The following is a 20851-nucleotide window of genomic DNA, read 5'->3' as shown; positions in this document are numbered from 1 at the left end:
TTTTCTAGTCCCTAGAGAGAGTGTGTGTGAGAGCAAGACATGTACTTAACAGACTTGAGAGTTTGCATATGAGAGCTTGCATGCGTACCACACAAATCATGTGCACACGAGAGCTTGTGTGCGTACAGGACACTGAGCTGCTCCTGATCAAACCCAGGAAACAGTTCTTTACATTAAGCCTAGGAATTCCAGCATATTTTAATTCCTCCTCTGGGCCTGAACACACTTTAATGGAAACCTCAAATAACTCATTCTTTTTCATACCATTGACACCCCAATATTTTATCTGTAGAATAAATCATCATTTTTTCTATATGCAGGTAGGAGAGACAGAAAAATCTGGCCTTTTATTTAAGCATCCCTCAATTTCCCTTTAACAAAATGGACAGAGTAGTAAGAAAAAGTCATTAACTGGATATTCCTCCCCTATCCCCTACTGAGACACGTTTTTGCTCATTTATAGAAATATACAGGGCTGGCGCCATGGCTCACTTGGTTAATCCTCCGCCTGCGGCGCCAGCATCCCATATGGGCTCCAGTTCTAGTCCCGGTTGCTCCTCTTCCAGTCCAGCTCTCTGCTGTGGCCTGGGAGGGCAGTGGAGGATGGCCCAAGTGCTTGGGCCCTGCACCCGCATGGGAGACCAGGAGGAAGCACCTGGCTCCTGGCTTTGGGATCAGCGCAGCTCCGGCCATGGCGGCCATTTGGGGGGTGAACCAGTGGAAGGAAGACCTTTCTCTCTGTCTGTCTCACTGTCTATAACACTACCTGTCAAATAAACAATACACACACACACACACACACACACACAAAGGCAGATACACCACCACATGATTCCTAGGTTCCAAAAAAAAGAACTGTGTATTCCTGGCAAATGATGGGCCGCTTCCAGACAGGCAGCCAGCAGCAAACTGGCACATTCCAAGGCCAGGCAAGCACAGAGACAGTGGCCGGAGAGAGCAGTGGAGTGTGTGTGCGTGTGTGTGTGCTCGTGCACGTGTTTCTCCTGCTTCTTTCACACACACCCACACACCCTTCTTCCTAACTCACAAACGCAGTCTCACATACACACAGTCTCACAAGTGTAGCTTTAGCTCTCACACTTGTCTCTAGGTGTCTCACGCACACAGGAGCTCACACACACTACCCATGTATTATGTATAGTCTCTCTCTCTCACTCACACACACACACACACACACACGCACAGCCTCTCTCACCGTCCACAATCTCCATCAGATATCTGTTCTGTGCACGCACGCTGCAGACTTTCTCTCTCCTCCGCCCCACACGCCCCCGTGGGCTCCGCCCCCACCTTGGCCCCGCCCACCGCAGGCTCCGCCCCGGCGGCCGCGGGCGGGGCGAGCCGGTGACAGGAGGGGCCGGGCTGGTTCTGTACTTCAGACGCGCAGGCCGGCCGGGCGCGTTTCGGAGGCTCCTGTCAGCCGCCTGCGCCGCGGATCCCGGGGTGACGGCCGCTGCGGGCGGCGTCGCGGCGTGGCCCCCGGGACGGCAGGAGTAGACGGCGGGATGTGCTCGGCCGGGGAGCTGCTGCGGGGCGGCGGCGGCGGCGGGGAGCGTGACGAGGACGGGGACGCCCTGGCGGAGCGGGCGGCGGCGGCAGCGGGGACCCAGCGGGAGCCCGGGGCGAGCCCGCGGCGGCTCGGGCGGCGGCCGCAGGCGGAGAGCGAGCAGGTGAGGCGGGGAGGGGCGGCGACGGCGCTGCCGGGCCGGGTCAGGAGCCCCACCCGGCGACGGAGGGAAGTGGCCGGGCCGCCTCTCGACTCTGCCCCGCGTGGGGCGCTGGTGGCCTCGGCATTCGGGCGGCCATCGGGAGGAGCGGTTGGACGGCGCGGCCGGGCGGGGTCGGGGGTCGCCGCCGTCGGACCGAGGGGTCCGGGCTGGCGCCGGGTTGCGGAAATGCCCTCCGTACGGCGGCTGCTTTCAAAGCCTCTCGCGCAAACACTTCTTTTTCGACTTGGTGTCCGCTCCCCCGAGCTGCGAGTGGGCCCTCTGCTCCGGTCCCGCCCTCCATCTTGCGGTGGGGACGCACGCCTCGCGGGGCCCTAAGGTGCGGGTGTTTCTCCCGCGGGCGGCCGCGCTGTGCCGCGTGCGCTGCAGCTGGCCCAACAGCACACGGCCCGACGGGGGCTGTCCCCGAGCAGGCGCTTCGCCGGAACCCAGATGACACCTGAGCTTCATTTACACAGTGAGAAAGCAAGAAATTGCTTTCTGTTAGCACCAAAGGGAAAGAAGTTTAAGGGGCCAGCCCCAGTAGGGGAAAAGGGAATTGGTTTTTGTTTTGTTTTTTAACTCTCCGAGTTTGATCTCATGAAATCTAGTGTGACAGTGGGCAGCTTATTTTAAAAACTGAGCTACACAGAGAATGGATTTTCACCAGCAAAGACTGTAATTAGATCTCCAAAAATACTCGAGATAAGTCATCTTTAGGATCACGCGAAGAGACGGGAATTCAAATGGTTGTTGGCCTTTCCTACAGCCTATATTGTTAAGACAATAATACCCGTCTCTTCTGGTCCTTCTCCATCTGTCCTTTTTGTCACGTTTCACAGACTCCAGTATCATCACTAAACGCCTTAATAGATAAAGCATAACTTCTATTATCGCAGTGTTACTTAGGAAGCAGAAATTGCTGTGTTGGGTACACAAAGTAGAGCTTCCTTAGCATTAGGTGTGATGGCCATGTGGAGTGTGTTTTTTGAAAATATATGTGTGACAGTATAAGAGATGGTGACTGAAGCAAATCATTGGTAACAGAGATCTTCCGGATTCCCTTCCTGGTGGTTTTCCCGCTAACTGTACCGTGACTCAATAACTAAAGGGCTCGGTTTCCTCTTACTTTAGTTTAGTTGCTCAACTGGAAAAGAGAAGAAAACTGCCACGGGAACTCCCTTGAGGGCAGGGGATGCATTTGTGCCCAAGTTGCCACAGTAAATTTTCAAATGGTTGTAAGGGAGCATCGTTATGATGATGGGGACTTCATCAGTAGTTCTGGTCTTACCAAAGTTGCTCACGGTACACAAGAAAAAGGATGAAACAAAAGAGTGAACCATGTTTCCTAGAAAATGGACTAAACTTTTGCATACCTGCTTCCGTCATTGCATGTCGTGGAAATTCCTTTTCTTGGGCTCCATTAGAAGAGTTATTTTTATAATTTTGGTTTATACCTTGTGGTTTATTTATGTACTGTAAACCTACATACAGTCATTGACAATCACACCTGAGATATGCATTGCTTAATGCATCAGCACCAAAGAAGAACTTCTTATCAAGAAGCCAAAAACAAGCAAAAATATTGCTTTTTAGATATATCATTTCTTTGCAATATTATCATGAAGTACTGCTTTCTAGCTTTTTGGTGGTCCTGTGAATGAAATTTAAAATTTTTGCACTGCCATTGACAATGGTGGAAATAACTTGAGATGTACAGATATTTGAGGCAGTGGTAAATGAAATTCGCAACTATAAAACAGATTCCAAGGAGTTGTTTCAGTTAGTTTTTCTTTGGGGGGAATTTTTTGGTAGTTCATTTTGTTTGTTTTGTTGGTTGTTTCAAGGACAAGGGCTCCAAATTACAAACTGAGTATTTTTGAAAAATTGGTTCTTGAGCTAGTGATTTAGAACTTACAGTGATTGTTTCTTTAGAAAAAATGATAGATCAGCAACAGAACCAAAACTAATTAGCTGGAAATGAGGTACAGACTGTCTTCCTGCTGTCCTTTCTGTTTAGCATGCTGCCTGGAATTCCAGAGTCTTCCAGTGGCCTCACGGATGTTAAGCTGAAATTGAAGGCAGCAGCTATCAGAGGCTCGCTCTTACCTGGATCAGGGCTGTGGTGATGTGGTCTTGAACAGTCACTCCAGAGGCACTTGCCTTCTGCTGCTCCAGTTCTTTAAATGATTTTGTCAGCACCGAATTTGTGTTAAACCCCTTTCTACTTCTATTTCCTTTACAGACTTTTGCACTTTCTTGATAATTTAATAGAGCAGAATTTTTCCTTGGGCTATTTCCAGGCCAAGGGCTCCTCCCTATACATCCTTTTGCTGAATTTTCTTTCTGTTCCTATTTTCTTTCCTATTCCTAATTCCCTTTCCTTAGCCTGGTCTTTTGCATAAGCTTTGATTATACAAAATCTATCTTTGGCTCACTGAAATTATAAAACCAGATAAAAATACATCCGTACTCTGGTATTTAATTCATGTAATACTAAAATACTAATATTAATATGTGTTTTATTGATAGCTAATATTTTATCAGCATCACTTTTTACTATTTGTCCTTAGGTACCACTGTGCTTGAGAAAAAGCTAAGGTTTCTCTATCCTTCTGTCCTGAATCTTTCCTGGTAGAATGACTGATAAAGGAGGCCGAGGTGAAATCAAGTATCCTAAGAAAGGAGGCCTTACAAGAAAGGAGCTGTGTCAGGTCTGAAGTAGGAGTCAGGCCCCTAAAGAAGATGAGCAGGGGGGAGAAGCAATTTCAGGGAATGCCCAGGGAACTGAAGGAACAGGACACAATCATTCCACAAATGTGGGAGTAATTGTATGAATGTGAGATGATCTACATGTGCACAGGTGGCTAAGTATAAGAGTCCACCCTGCTGAATAGCTAGTTGGAAGCCTAAACACCACCAGGCTTTATTATTTGTCTATAATATCAGTGGCATCTGCTTAGATGTGAGACACAGTGTTTAATTCACAACCTGAATAACCTTAAGATGGCACTGCTTACATAGAGCATAATGAGGTCCCATTATCTTTAGACGGCCATTATATTAGCTTGATGATTATGAAAGTCATGTGTACTTTTGAAAATTAGAAATAAAGATCAAAAGAAGAGAACAAAAGCATTTAAAATCTCCTCCAATAATATTTGGATATCAAACATTTGGTATTTCTGTATTCATATATCCCTGGATGTGTTATACATGTATGTATGGGCATGTATTTTAGCATGTTTTATTATAAATAAAATTTTGCGTTTTCTTTTATCTACTTGGAAGGTTGTGTAATTTTCTCTTATTAAAAAATTGTATGCAAAAAATATTTCTAGGGCTATCTGATAGTTCATTCTCCTAACAGTGCACATGGGATATGCTTCAAATTTTCTTTTTTTTAAAAAAAGATTTATTTACTTATTTGAAAGTCAGAGTTACACAGAGAGAGAAGGAGAGGCAGAGAGAGAGAGAGAGGTCCTCCATCTGCTGGTTCACTCCCCAACTGGCCACAACGGTCAGATCTCTGCCTATCCAAAGCCAGGAGCCAGGAGCTTCCTGCAGGTCTCCAAAATGGGTGCGGGGACCCAAGAACTTCATCTTCCACTGCTTTCCCAGGCCACAGCAGAGACCTGGATTGGAAGTAGAGCAGCCGGGACTTGAAATGGCGCTACGCCACAGCCCCGGCCCCAAATTTTCTTTTATAAGTGATGCTACCTGAAAGTCTTTGCTTGTAAATTCTCAGACTTTACCTTGAAAGAGACTGTTAGAAGTGAAAGATCAAGGTCAATGAGACAAACTCTTTGAAGCGTCTTGAACCACCCTAAAAAACGTTTCACTCAAAAAAGGTATACCAGTGTACACTTCCAGCATTGGTGTACACAGTGCCCATTCAAAACCATCCATGCCAACAGTGAACAATATAATCTTTGTTAATCTTTGCCAATTTAGTTGGCAAAAATTTTAAGATGTTGCTGGTATTTATTTTGCTAATTATTTAATAATCTACTTTCTCTCTTGCTTTACAGTGCTTAATAAAATGAGGAAGGGAGACAGCCTCTGCGTACTTTTTGATATTTCATATATTTGTCAGGCATTTTTTTAAATTATGTTTGTTGACTATTTTTTCTTGCATTATTTTAAAGATATCAACCCACTATTACATATTGATTATAAATATCCTCCTTTTTCTTTTGCTTTATAATTTTAATTTAGATGTTTTTGATTTAGAAATGTCTTTAGTTTTTGTCAGTCTAAAGAATTTTTTTGGTAGCTTTCATGCATTCATCCACACACACACAAACACAGGGTACTTCAAAAGTCTTGTGGAAAATTGGATTTTAAAAAAGTTTATTTTTGTACAACAAAAAAAAAATCTTGAAATCCATACAGAAAATGGATCTTCAAAAAGTTCATAAAAAATGTGCATTATGGAAAAACTATGCATGTGTTTTTCCTCATGAACCTTTTAACGTATCCTTTTATCTTATAGATATGCTTGTTCATGAGTTCTTTCTAATCCTACAACCAGTTAAGTAACTCACCTATGTTTTCCTTTTTGTATGTATGCTTGCGATTTAATTTTTACTCTACATATTTAAGCTCTTTATGATGATTTTATATATTATATGATATATGGAACTAATCACTTATTTTTCTAATAATTTAATAGTCTGCTTTCTCTCTCACTTTGTAGTCCTTTATAAAACAGTGAGGGGAAGCAGCCTATGCATGCTTTTTGATCATTTAAAAACTTATTTTTGTTTTCATTGTATTTGAAAGAGAGAGACACAAATAGACCAAACTTTCCCATCCTCGGTTCGCTCCCCAAAACCACACAACAGCCAGGCTGGCCAGGCCAAAACCAGGAGCTGGCGGCTCAGTACAGCAGAGCAGAAGCAGGGCAAGGGTTTAAAGCAGGCACCAGATACATGATGCAGACATTCCAGGTGGTTTCTGAACTGTTGGGCCCAAAGACCTGCTCCCATTTTAAGGTTTTTAAAGGCAGTTTGCAAGCAATACTATAACAAATGTTGAGTTTAGATGAATTCTACCTTAATTTAATTCTATCTTATTCCTAAGAACATGTGGTCACTGGAAAAACTCAGAGATTATTTTTGCATATGCTAGCCGTATTTTGTTCATTTTTTTATCATTATCCAAAATAGAACCTCTGAATTAGTGGTTCTCAACTGGGGGCAGTTCTGTTCCTAGGGGACATTTGGCAGTGTCTGGACATTTTTGGTTGTTAAGGCTAGAAGGGGCACTGATGACATCAAATAGGAAGAAGCCAGGGTACTGCTAAACACCTGATGCACACCCCTAGAACAAAGTATTATATGACCAAACTGTCAACGGGGGCTGAAGATGAGAAGCTCTACTCAAAATGTGTAAGGATTACAGTGCTTTGACTTGTCAAGGGTAATACCATGCTAATAGATATTCCAATGGACAGGTAAAAGTTGTTTGTTTTCTTGAAGCCTATATTCCAAACAGATAGTCTCCTAAATAACCCCTTCTGTATCTCTTCTTCCAGCAACCCTTCATATACATCATTCTCTAAGTTGCTCTCCTTCTCACATTCCTTTGCTGTCTCTCTTTGCTCCTCCCATTTCCTTTCTATCCCTATTGAGTCTTATTCACCCATTGTGTTTATTCTACCCTACTCATCTCAGCCATTTTCTCTTTTTCTCCATCCATCCTCCCCTTTGTCACCCTACCTCTTCAACTTTTCTGTAGTAGCTGAATTTTAGGAAACAATGAAAAAGGTTTTAGAATATGATCTTTCTAAGTTTGTATCCTGGCTTTAATATCTTACCATCTCTGTTTTCCTGATTACTTAATCCCTTGGAGACTCAATTTCCCTATTTGCAATGGGTATAAACTTACCTTAGAAGTCCTATGAGGATTCAGTGAAATTTTGTATGCTAAATGCCTAGCACACAGAAAGCCCCCAATAAATATTAGCTCCCTATTTCTTCCTCATCACCTCTCTTTATCATCTTTCTCTTTGGTTCCCTTCTTAATATTCCCCACAGCTAACCACATCACAGAACTGTATTTTTAGTACATGTAATTCTTAGATTTATAGAATAAATGTTATTTAGTTTTGAATAAAGTATTAATATTTCCTTATGAAAATCAAATAAATTGTTTGATTATTCTCCAAGGAAAAATAAACCTATCAACCTAAGTTATGTTGCTTTTAATGTAGATCTTTATTTGGTCTTATTTTCCCTTGTAGGCCAGTAATCTCTGATAGGAAAAAGAATACTCACCCTCCCCTGTATACAAGTTATCCTGCTATTAAAGAGAAGTGATACAGCAAGGTTAAAGGGAGAAACTGAAAGTACCTTGACATCAGTCTTGCCCCAAGAAACATAAGTTTAAACTCTGTATCTTTACTCAAGCCTTTTTTAAGCCTTGGTTATGCCTTGGTGATGCCATTTTCACTTTTCTGTGTTCTATGGAATCTCCATCTTATCCTGCAACAGCAGTCTCCTGTCATCAAAAAAATCTTGCAAGTTTCTCCTTCATTAAATGTGTCCATGTGTGTTCAAAGGAATTGATAAGACATTGGAGGAGTAGTTTCACTTGAGCAGTCACTGAATTTCTAATTAACTTGAGGCAGAAGATATTTTCCATCTTCTGATCTAATATTCGTCCCATATCCAGTGTATTTTTTTTCCATTTAACTTCGTTGGCAGCTGTGCCTTATCTTGGCATGGGAAGAGGAAATGATTGGCTTTATTTGCTGCTGTTTACTTAACAGCAACTGCGGCTTATTAGAGTTCTGACCATAGAGAAAGCATAGTGCATATATTTTTAACTTAATGGATAATGAAGGATAAGCTTATCATTAATACTTAACATCTAAACATTATATATTTAGAAAATTAAATAAATTTCCATATGTCAGTTTACTGTATTTCCTTTGATTTAATTTTTCTAGTATCTATGTTTGAGAGTTTTTTCATTATCTCTTCCAATTAATCCAAAAAATTATTTGTGTTGTTTAGCGTCTTGATTAAAATTTTGCTTGGATTGTGTGCAGACCATCTGCAGAGGCAGAAAATTTAATTTTGATATATCATGAAATGTAAATTCTATAAGTTTGATTTCAAATTCCCTATCCCATGCTCTTCAGAGATAATAACATATAGCAGAAAAGAAATTTTTACTGCTACAAAATGAGAATTGAGAAGAAAAATCATTTTTCAGAAATTTCATTTTGACTACTCTCAATAGACAATCCCTTCCATCTTGTGTAGCATCTAGCATATTGTACTGCACCCACAAGGTACTCATGTCACCAGAGATTTCATTTCATAAAAAAGGTAGATTTTAGGGAAAGTACCAAATGCAGGACTTTTGTAAACTGCAACTTGAATTAAGAATCTTGTTAGTCACATTCTTCACTTCATGAATCATTGTTAATGTCTATCATTAGTTCATGAAAATCCCTTTGCTTAATTATTTTGTCACTGAGTAACCACTCCATTCCACTACGATCGGAATCTGTTTTAATATTTTGAAGATATAACTTAAATCAAGTGTGTCTTTTTGAACATCTGATAATTTTGCTCATGTATGTTTCCAGCTGTGACTTGTGATATTTTTTTAAAGAGTTATCATACTTATTTGAAAGACAGAGTTACAGGAAGAGAGAGGTAGAGACAGAAAGAAAAAGGGGGGATCTTCCATCCACTGATTCACTCCCCAAATGGCTACAATGGCCGGGGCTGGGCCCAGCTGAAGCCAGGAGCCAGGAGCTTCTTCCAAATCTCCCATGTGGGTGGCAGGGGCTAAAATACTTGGGCCATCTTCCTCTGCCTTCCCAGGTACATTCATAGGGAGCTGGATCAGAAGTGGAGCAGCTGGGACTTGAACCAGTGCCCATATGGGATGCTGGCATTGCAGGAGGCAGCTCTACCCGCTATGCCACAATGCCAGCGCCCCTGACTTATGATTTTAAAAATATTAAATCCTGTTAGTTAAAATGAAAATATAACACAGAGTTTTGTATTTTTCAATTTATACTTATTTCAAAAGCTAAGATCTAACCAGTAGTCTCATTTATTTTTATATATGCTCTCTAAAAGTTGTTTTGCCTTTATTGTTTCCATGTAGGTCATTGAGAGATAAGTATAAAACTTTGCATTTAGTAAATTACAAGCAAGTTTTTAATATAATAATAAACAAGTTATAAATTATGATATTTGTAATGCTAAGATTAGATGAAGCTTTATGTGGCTAAGTTCTTATATATAATTATATAATTTTTTATATTTTATAGGAAATGAAAGCTACAACTACATGTAGTGCCTAATGAATAGGGAAATGTGTCTAGCCTCACTAGGAGAAGAAATGTAAATTAAAACAATTAAGAAAGACTTTTCCTTTATCAATCATCAAAGATTACAAAGATGAGATAGTATATAAAATAATAATACACTAACAGTTGAAAGTATAAATGAATTCCCTCTTCCTGGAGGGAAATGTGTCATCAAACCTCATGAACTGATATGTTTTGTCTCCACTTCAATATGTACAAACTACATACAGCACAAGGAGATTAAGAAACATAGTAAAAATACAGGCTGAACATCTCTGATCTAAAATCTGAAATGTTACAAAATTCTGAAACTTTTTTAGCTCCAATGTGATGCTACAAGTGGAAAATTCCACACCTGACCGCATGTGATGGATTACTGTCAACAGGCAGATACAGGCTATGTATGTAAGGTATATATGAAACATAAATGAATTTCCTGTTAACATGCGAGTCCCATCCCCTAGATATCACATTACATATATGCAGTATTCCAAAGTTAAAAAAAAATCCAGAATCTGAAAATCATCTACTCCTAAGCATTTCAAATAAGTGATACTCAGTCTGTATCATTGATAGTAAATTGCAGCATTGAGATTCAAACCCATGCTTAAAATCCCTTAACCGCAAAGCCAGTGTTTGGCCCTTCAATCAACTGGACTGTGAACATTGTAAGATAAGACACAAATTATTAGACTGCATCACACATAGGGTGAGTGTCATTTTTTGGAACTTTGGTTTATATGTACTGGGTCAGGATATACTCATAAAATATATTTCATATTGTGGATTACAGTCAAGACCACTGCACTAGCACAGCTAGCTCAATTCCATTTCAGGGCCTCTGCCCAGAACTCTCCCTGAGATTTTCCCCTGACAAATGTTCATATCATCAGCTTATCTGTTACTCCTCAGATCCCAGCCCTGACTTTCATGGCAAGAACCTCTCACCCATGTTCCTCTGTTCCACTGCTTGTTTTCTTTTCCCCAAAGCTCTTTTTCCTATATGAAATTACCTTATGTTTTTGTTAACATGTTTATTCTCTACCACTCCCCACACTGCCCTCTGAAGGCATTCTAAAACATAATCTCCGGGAGAACAGAGACAACATGATATGGCAAATGCTTCAGAAAATTATTTTGGCATCTCTGAGCCAGTAAGGAGTCTGTCAGAACTGCTATCCAAAAAGACACTGCTGGTAAAAATTCAACAGATGTTTTTTTCAAAGCAGTGTGTGTTCCCAGTTGAAATTACCGTGACAGATTAGTTCTGAAGAGGGAGAAGCTTGGACTTCGTGTGTAACAGAAACACACTCTCCTGTCAGAATCAACAAAAAAGAGATCAGTGGTGTTAGTTGCGTGGTAAGCTTAAAAAAAAAAAAAAAAAAAAAAAAAAAAAAGATCCCTGTGAAGCACTTGTAAAAAAAATGTAGGCAAGAAGTATAGTTCTTGATGTGCTGTATTTAAAAACCACCACAGTAGAAAGATGAAAGGATAACGAACAGGAACTGGGAGTAGTAACTGGTATGTAGTTGATATAGTCTTGCACTTTTTTTTTTCTTGTTTTTCTTGAATATAGGATAGCAAGAAACCCAGGTACCAAATGAAACTCAAAGGTAACATAAGGTATAATTCAGATCAACCACTTCATTTGTGGTTAAGGCATAACTTTCTTTTTTTTTTTTTTTTTTTTTTTTGACAGGCGGAGTTAGACAGTGAGAGAGAGAGAGACAGAGAGGAAAGGTCTTCCTTTCTGTTGGTTCACCCTTCAAATGGCCGCTACAATGGGCGCGCTGCACGGATCCGAAGCCAGGAGCTAGGTGCTTCCTCCTGGTCTCCCATGTGGGTGCAGGGCCCAAGCACTTGGGCCATCCTCCACTGCCTTCCCAGGCCACAGCAGAGAGCTGGACTAGAAGAGGAGCGACCGGGACTAGAACCTGGCACCCCAACCGGGACTAGAACACAGGGTACTGGCGCCGCAGGCGGAGGATTAGCCAAGTGAGCCGTGGCGCTGTCCAAGGCATAACTTTCAAAAAAGAGATACATTTATAGCCTTAATTAAATATAGAATGAACATGTGTTAGAGATTTTATTTAGCTTATTATTGGAGAAAACTCAGCAGATATTATAGCCAATTCAAAGGAGAAATCAAAAACCCAAAAACAGTTTTGGAGAAGAGATATACTGAATGAACGGTATTTACAAATGGATGTGAAACTGGTAGACAGAGAGAAATCAACTGAACCTTCATGGAAACAGAATCAGTTTGCAGAGAAGAATAATTTTGAAATTGTTATCAATTGCTGTCATTTCCAAACTTGTAAAATAGTTTAAAGACCATAAAGGCTAAACTGTGTTCTAAAAAATTTTTTTCCATGGAGACAGACATTAATTTGTTTTTACTTATTCTAAATACAGTAATAGACAAAAGATAATAGAGTAATACAGAAAAATAATTTCCAGAATTTGCTGTTGGAGTAGATTAATTTGTGAATTGCAAAAGTACTTGATCTTTCCTTTTACACTGCCTTTTTTGTGCTATAAAATATTAATTCTAATCTTCCTTAATACTATTGAATGCATACATTCAATGTGCATGTTGAAATGCAGTTTTTTATAAACATGTGGAAAGCAAAGATTGATTTCTTTTTTACATGCTTTCTGTTGAGTTATATGTGTGTAACTAAATTAACCCACCACCAGTATGACTCCTGAAAAACATAATTTGATGAGAACAAGAAGGTTGTCCCAAGGGTTCCAAATCTCTGTCTAGTTTTTATTCAGCACAGAAATCCTAATTGCTTGTTCATGTCATTCTAGCGTATTTTCTTCATGTGTTCAGTGGTCATTGGTTTCAGAGGCAATTTAGTCTAGTTAAGAGTTTCCCAAGAGTACACATTCAACTTAAGACTTTAAGTTTAAAGAAGAGCATGAATGAAATGATTTTTTCATAGAAAATTAAACAATTAGTAGGACCATCTTGGTATCAATAAAAAATACCCAGTCTCAAACACTTGAGAGTAATTTTGTGAAGAAAAAGTTAAACATCAAACTTCATACATTATTTATTTTATTGTTTATAATTTATTATAGCTGATTTAACAATAATATAATAAAAAGATATAATGATTCTGACATTTCTGGATCATAATTTTTTAAGATTTATTTATTTTATTTGAAATGCAGAGTTACAGAGAAAGAGAGAGAGAGACAGAGGTCTTCCATCCAGTGTTTCATTTGCGCTCCAAATGGCTGCAACAGCTTGAGCTGGGCCAGTCCATTCATAGCCAGGAGCTAGGAGATTCTTCCAGATCTTCCACATCTTCCAGATCTTGCAGGGACCCAAGCACTTGGGCCATCCTCCACTGCTTTCCCAGATGCATTGGCAGGGAGCTAGATAGGAAGTGGAACAGCTGGGACTCAAACCAGTGCCCTATATGGGTTGCCACATTGCAAGCAGAGGCTTAGCTTTTTATAACACAGTGCCAGCCTCTGGATGATAATATTTTCTTTTTGGAGTTTAAAAAATTAGCTGCATGTGCTTGGAAATGGAAGTCGTCTTTTTTTTAAAAAAAATTATTTATTCATTTGAAAGAATTACAGAGAGAGAATCATCCATCCACTGGTTCACTCCCCAAATGGCTGCCAGGGCCAGAGCTGGGCCAGGCTGAAGCCAGGAGCCAGGAGCTTCATCCGGGTCTCCCATGAGGGTACAGGGGCCCAAACACTTGGGCCATCCTCTGATGCTTTCCCAGGCCATTAGCAGGGTGCTAGATCGGAAGTGGAGCAGCCAGCATTTGGAGTAGATGAGACTCAAACCAGCACCCATAGGGGATGCCCACACTGAAGATAGTGGCTTAACCTACTGTGCCACAGTGCCGGCCCCAAATTGAAAGTCTGTACTATCTGTATATGGCTACAATTTTAGGACTTTGGTTACTCTAATAACCTGGTTATATACTGAAAGTGTTTTATTTCTCCAATTTTATTATATTGAGTGAACATCAGTTGCCTTCAAAACTTATACTCTGTGTCTGTTATTTCTTCCCTTTTTTTCTGACTGGCATATACTTTCTTGATAGCTTTTCAAATATTCAAAAGAATTTATTGAGCTCCTGCTATTTTTCAGGCACTGTTCTAGACTGGAATACCAAGTAACAAACACAAACAGGCCTAAATTGTACCCTTCATGAATCTTATAGTAGGGAGAGAAGCCATGAATAAATCTGTACACCACTGGGTTATCAGTACTATGAAAAAAAAAAAAACAGTAAAAACAGAGAAGGTGGAAAAGGGAGAGTGGTTATGGGGTATGATTGCTGTTGTAAGTAAGGTGTCGCTGAGGTGATAGTTGAGCAGAGACCTAAAGGCAGCTGGGCTGTGTCCCTCCTTTTGTTTTGACACTCTAGGAAAGTAAAGCCAACTTTGCAGAATCTCAGTCTTAGTAATTGAGGTAACATATAGCTTCCCAATCTGGATTCCCAATTCATTCCTACCCATCCCCTCCTCCAGTTTTCTGTATTTTATTACTACTGTATGCTTTTGTTCCCATCATAACAAAATTTAAATCTTTTGTGGAAAGGTGAAAGAAAAAAGTCTTTAATTATGGACTTCAGGTAGAATACCTTTCTTAAGGAAGATAATCAGACCTTGTAATGAATTTGTTTAAATGTTTGATTTATTTTTAATACGTAGTTCAGCTCCTTTGTACTACAGGATTTAAAGGCTTGATTAGTTGATATGAAGAGGTGAAGATGAGAAGGTGGATTTGTTATTCAGAGAAAAGTGCATTTGCTGAGTGAGCTCAGAATTTGTTTTCAAAATACTCTTGATTTCCAGTCCTGGCTGACTGTTGATTCTGAGGACATTCTTTAGAGGCTGTGAGCCCTCTAGAGTCTAATAGCACCCACCTTACGGCACTTTTCTAGAGTAGGTGCTTGGAATGTATCTATTTAATATGCTTAATGAACAAACAACTACTGAATGAAGATGGAGAAAAACAAATTAAAAATACAAGAAGTTTTTCTTCTAAAAAGATTAGAAACATTTCACTAACAGTTTTCTCTTGGCCAGGGAATCATTTAAAAAGTGAGTATCTTCAGTACGTAGAACTGTATAAGTATTAATAAAATCATTTGAGTAGATGACATCTCCATCAAAAGAAAATACGGTGTAAAAAGAAATGATAAGATGGCCTTACCAGTAAGCCTCTGCAGAGTTCTAAGCCAAGAACTCAGAGGAGAATGAGCCAGCAGGAGAAGGAGCAAAGAAGACAAAGGAGATGCAGGCATCTAGAATGACCAGCGGGCCTCTTAGCTGCACTGCAGGTTTTTTGCAGTCACTGAGCTAAGGTTATCTGTAGGAAAGCCAATTTTAGGGTACGTGATTATGAGTTTCATAGTGGGTGTGTTGAATTTGAGGTTTCTGTAAGACATCTACCTGGAAACTTTGAATTTGCAGTTGAGCATACAAGTTTAGGAAACTGAAGAGTTGTCTGAGCTAAGAAGTGATGCTCTCAAAGAAAACTGTAAATCTGTTATAAAATTATGGCTCATTTTAATTAGTGAAGTTTTAATATGATGATGTGTATGCATATCTTTCCTTATATATTAAGCAGCTTAATGACAAGGGAGTATGGGTTATTTATTTGGTATATCCCACAGCACTCACCTTGCTCATGGAAGTCATGTATTTATTGCTTGCTGTCTTGATTTAAATTGACTAAAGAGTTAATGTTTGTGAAGCAGCATGTTCTGTAAAGCAAGGATTGTGAATTATCAGAGTTGAAATGTAGTAATAAAATATTAGTTGTACTCAGGGAGGATGTGACACACATCAAAATCTTGAGTGTGGTTTCCTGAAAGTCAGCAGCCATCAATCAGTCTGACAACTCATGTCTGTGCAGGCTTGCCACAAATACATGCACAGCATGTCTTGCATAAAGTGCAGGTGCAAAACTTGCTGAGAGGAAAAGAGCATAACTTTAGAATGTAAATACAACAGAAAATTTAAATACAGAAGAAAATTTCTAGTCATTTTCACTATATCACTGCCCACTAAAAATACCTAATATAAAATTAGGTGGCTTTATGTAGATACACTGTTTGTCAAAGAAATTTCACAAACCCACATATTTTCCTTTATCTTCAAAACCAGATTCCTACAGATCCTTTAGTGCTATCATTAAAAGCTGTTACATTTTTCCCAGCTTAGTCCAAGTCATTGATAAGTAATCAGAATTTTACTTAGTAAGAACTACACGGCAATGGTTATTTCAGAACTACAAAAAGAAAAACAAGCCAAGTCACTGGAATTTTTATAGCTTTTTGAAAAATTATCAGAGTCCTAAGTTAAGTTAACTTACTATAAGACAAAATACCATTATAATTCTTAATAAGAAATGAGTTATTTTATTTTTAAAGATTTTATTTATTTCTTTATTTATTTATTTGAAAGTCAGAGTTATAGAGAGGAAGAGACAGAGAAAGATCTGTTCATCTGCTAGTTCACTCTACAGATGGCCACAATGACCAGGACTGTGGCAGGCCGAAATCAGGAGCCAGGAGCTTCATCCAATCCCTCATGTGGATGGCAAGTGCCCAGACACTTAGGCTATCTTCCACTGCTTTTCCCAGGCCGTTAGGAGGGAACTGGTTCAGAAATGAAGTAGCCAGGACATGAACCATCACCCATATGGGATGCGTGCATTGCATGTAGCAGCTTCACTTGCTACACCATAATACCAGTCCGAATTAGTTAATTTTAAAAGAAACTTAATTCTAGCAAGGATAGTTCACATGTGTGCATACTTTTATTAGATATAATAACACATTTTTTTCTTCAAATCTAATATGGGAAAAACATACATGTATATATATCAGCATAATCAAATACAGTTTCAAACTTCCTTAAGGCTGTGTTTCCTTGGCCTCAGTACGAACTTAAAACTCCTATCCCAAAGTTTAATTTAGAAATGAAAGGTATTCACAAAGCCATAATGTTAGGGCTTCTTTCAATAAATTATTGTCAAACTGCCAGAGCAGCGCCATTAGTGGTAAACTCGGTGCTTTTAAAAAGCAGTTCTCTTCTAGTTAATGCCTCCAGTACTGTCTGGTGCCACTGTTCTCATGGTACCTTTGCTTTGGTTTTTGTCCTAAAAGAAAGTGTGATTTGCCTAATACCCAAGTGTTCTAGTTCCAACCAGGATCTCTGTTTAACAGTTTTCAGAATGGAAAGGTATATGTTACAGGGTCAAATCCATTTTTGTGCTTAGTAGTATAAATAGTAGAATTTAGGCTTATGATTAAACTACCTTAAATATGCTATATTGTATAGTGAACCACATATAAAAACCACAAAACCACTTTTAAAAAATATTTATTATTTTTGCTGAATGTAAGTGAATAAAAAGAAGTGTAGGTCGGCGCCGCAGCTCAATAGGCTAATCCTCCACCTAGAGGCGCCGGCACACCGGGTTCTAGTCCCGGTTGGGGCGCCGGATTCTTTCCCGATGGCACCTCTTCCAGGCCAGCTCTCTGCTGTGGCCCGGGAAGGCAGAGGAGGATGGCCCAAGTGCTTGGGCCCTGCACCCCATGGGAGACCAGGAGAAGCACCTGGCTCTTGCCTTTGGATCAGCGCGGTGCACCGGCCGCAGCACGACAGCCATGGCGGCCATTGGAGGGTGAACCAACGGCAAAAGGAAGACCTTTCTCTCTGTCTCTCTCTCTCACTATCCACTCTGCCTGTCAAAAAAAAAAAAAAAAAAGTGTAACTATTTGAACTGCTATATAAAACTGGTACATTAAAATAGAATATGAATGATCACAAATCTAGTTTTGTTGTAAAGAAGCGTATAAGTCAATACTTCAAAAAGTCTGTGGTAACAGTGAATTAAATTTGAAATCTATGCATACTTTTCATAATTCACACTGTTCATTAATTTTTTGAAGATTACTCATGGTATAGGACTTTAGGACATAGGCTTCAGAGCCAGATTGCCTAAATGTGTGTCTTCACTCTACTAGTAGTTAGATGAGCATGAGTAAATTATGCCATCTCTCTTCTTCAATTTTCTTTATGTAAAGATCAATGTACTTAACATTGCTTGTCAGATACTACATATTCAAGTGGTTAGTTATTTTTAATTAATAAATATGTTTGAAATGTGTTAAAATTTAATTTAAATGTTATTTACTTGCTAAGACTTACTTATTTCAGAGTATATCTTCATAGGGCTAGCCTTTAGGATGAAGAGGAATAAAAAGCAAGAAACAAGTCTTTGCAAGTGACTCAATGCTGAAGTAAAGATGTTTTTGACAACCACAGAATCAGTTTGTGGTATACACAGCTGTCCTATTATATAACAATTCAAATGCAGTTAAGCATACTATATTAGGTTGTGTTTCTTTTCTTTTCTTTTTTTTTTTTTTTTTTTTTTTGTCAGCTCTCATTGTTTAATATTTTCGCAGTTGACCTTTTTGGAAACAAATGCCAAGATTTTGCACTCTTAAACACTCATCACAACCTGACTTAAAATACAATTATTTGTAAAGGAATGCTAACTTCCTCACTAGATAATTAGCTTTTGGAAGCAAAGAATGTTGTCTTGTATATTTAATACATTATTTGCACCAGGAAAATGTTAATTGGACAGAATTGGTTCCATAAAATGATAACTTTTCTGGAAGATTATAAAGGCTGATAGAAATTATTTTAATTATGCTAAAAATTGGTTTTAAAAGACAAATTTGGCTGTGGTATTTAATGTACTGAAGGCAAGTAAAGAAAAACAGGACTATTCTAAGATTTAAATTTCCTTATTAACTTTCCTTAGGCTTAATGAAAAAATGAGTTAATTGCCAGCTAAAGTACTTGATAGACTCTGTTGAGCAAAGAAAGAAAATTGCCTATATAATAGTGAGTGAGAGAAGATAATGAGGAAAGAGAAAAAGTATGCCATTTGTTTTATCCATTTAAACTTTAATATAAGAATAAGCAAACATTTAAGGATTTTTTTTAACTGTGAAAGGACCAACTAATTAAATGGATCCTCAAAAGTCAGATTTTTTTGTTGTACCCAGAGTTTGACTGTCACACAACTTATGAAGAATAATAGTGCTTACAGCCCCAGGACTGAGAGGTACAAACTAGTTCCCAGCCATCTAACATCCTGTGGTGCAGCATTGCAGAAACTGCCCTTCAGTTCACTATCAAGAGTAATTCATGTCCAGTAACAACTCTAGTAGGACTTCCAGAAAAATGAAGAAAGAGATTTGTCAGATTCTCTCCCCAGCAAAGCAACAATTTGGCTGGTGAAGACTTTTTTAAAAAATTTATTTGAAAGGCTGAGTGCATATGTGGTGATGGGGGACAGAGAGAGAGAATGCTTTCACACATTGGTTCATTCACCCAAATGGCCACATCAGCCAGGGCTGGACCAGGCCAAATCTAGGAGGCCGGAACTCTATTAAGGTCTCCCATGTGGGTGGCAGAGGTCCAGGCACTTGGGCCATTTTCCAGTTCTTTCCCAGGCACATTGGAAGGAAGCAAGATAGTAAGCAGAGCACCCGTGATTCCAACTGGCTGTGATGTGGGATGCATCCATCTCAACCAGCTGCTTAACCTGTTGTACCACAGTGCAGGATTCAACTGATAAAAACTATTAAGAAAAAACAAATAAAACAATCTTTTAAAGTATAGGAATTATCCTAAGGGCATATAGCAAATGGAGACATTCATTCAAGGAAACCTATTAAATTTTGGTAAGAACATGAGTATTTGTGGCATTTGAGGCAAAACCTACTCTGTTACCTCCACCTCACAGTGCTGTGTTACAGAAGCTCCACCTCAGCATGTATGGCAAAGAAGATGGGGTTCACTCTCCCCGACTTGCATCCTAGGGCCACAGTTTCACCCTAGAGAATTAGACCTCTGGAGTTCCTATCTATTCCCTCCATTCCCTCTAGCTCCAGCAGAGCAATGATGGAAGAGGAGCTCTGCCCAGGAGAAGAAACAAACCATAAAGGTGAAGAGCTTCATAATCTGCCTGAGAGCACTGACTTTGGTAAAGAGAGTAGAGAACTCCAACCTAATTTTGTTGTTGAAAACAATATATACAATTTCAAATTTTTTTGCACCAAAATAAGCTTAATCTTTTAACTGAATTTTCCATAAACTTTTTAAAGTATTCCTATACGTATCTGGTAAAGAGCAATTAAAAGAAAGCTAGTATCTCTATTATCTGTCACATCAAAAACAGCTAAAAGTTTTAAAGAGAGAACCAGGGAAAGAATCTGCTCTTAAGATCAGGAGAGGGGAGCTCATATGCTGGACTGCACCCACTCAGGAGCAATCACATCAGGATGTGGGGTAGACTTGAAAGCATTCTGCATGCTGCTCCATAGGCCCATGGACATAAGACAAAAGCCTCAATGGCACACAGGCTTTAAATACAAGCACTGACCAGACTCTGAAGTCAGCAGACTACAGTGAAGTTGTAAAACAATGAATGGAAGTTATCAAACAAATTAGTTGAAAGGAGAAGAAGTTGCAGCAAGAAAATGTAGAATTGTTACTCATCCATTGGTTCAATAAACCTCAATTTGCAAACTACTCTGCTACCCAAAAATTGTTTCCCTTTTGCTTGTTATGCACCTTGACCTGTATTTTGTAATGGTTAACTTTCCTTAGTTATTTCCATAAGTTCACATGTTGAGGCTGGCATTACTTGATAGCTATGGAAAGTCAATCAAAAATGGCTAGGAGAGAACAGCATCCCAGTTTTTACTTT

The 20851-nt window shown here is 39.4% G+C and overlaps 1 protein-coding gene across 1 annotated transcript in view; it reads left to right on the top strand.

Annotated features, from left to right (window-relative positions):
• The first annotated feature begins 1353 nt into the window (after positions 1-1353).
• FAM241A (family with sequence similarity 241 member A) overlaps positions 1354-20851 on the top strand; it is a 35531-nt gene continuing 16033 nt past the window's right edge. Inside the window, exon 1 of the mRNA XM_002717099.5 lies at positions 1354-1691. Coding sequence (XP_002717145.2) covers positions 1527-1691 — 165 coding nt within the window. The 5' untranslated portion in view covers positions 1354-1526. The remainder of the gene's footprint in view (positions 1692-20851) is intronic.

Source organism: Oryctolagus cuniculus, chromosome 8 (genome assembly GCF_964237555.1).
Source record: "Oryctolagus cuniculus chromosome 8, mOryCun1.1, whole genome shotgun sequence".
NCBI lineage: Eukaryota > Metazoa > Chordata > Mammalia > Lagomorpha > Leporidae > Oryctolagus > Oryctolagus cuniculus.
The sequence above is the reverse complement of the archived record's forward strand: the minus strand, read 5'-3'. Positions and strand labels throughout refer to the sequence as shown.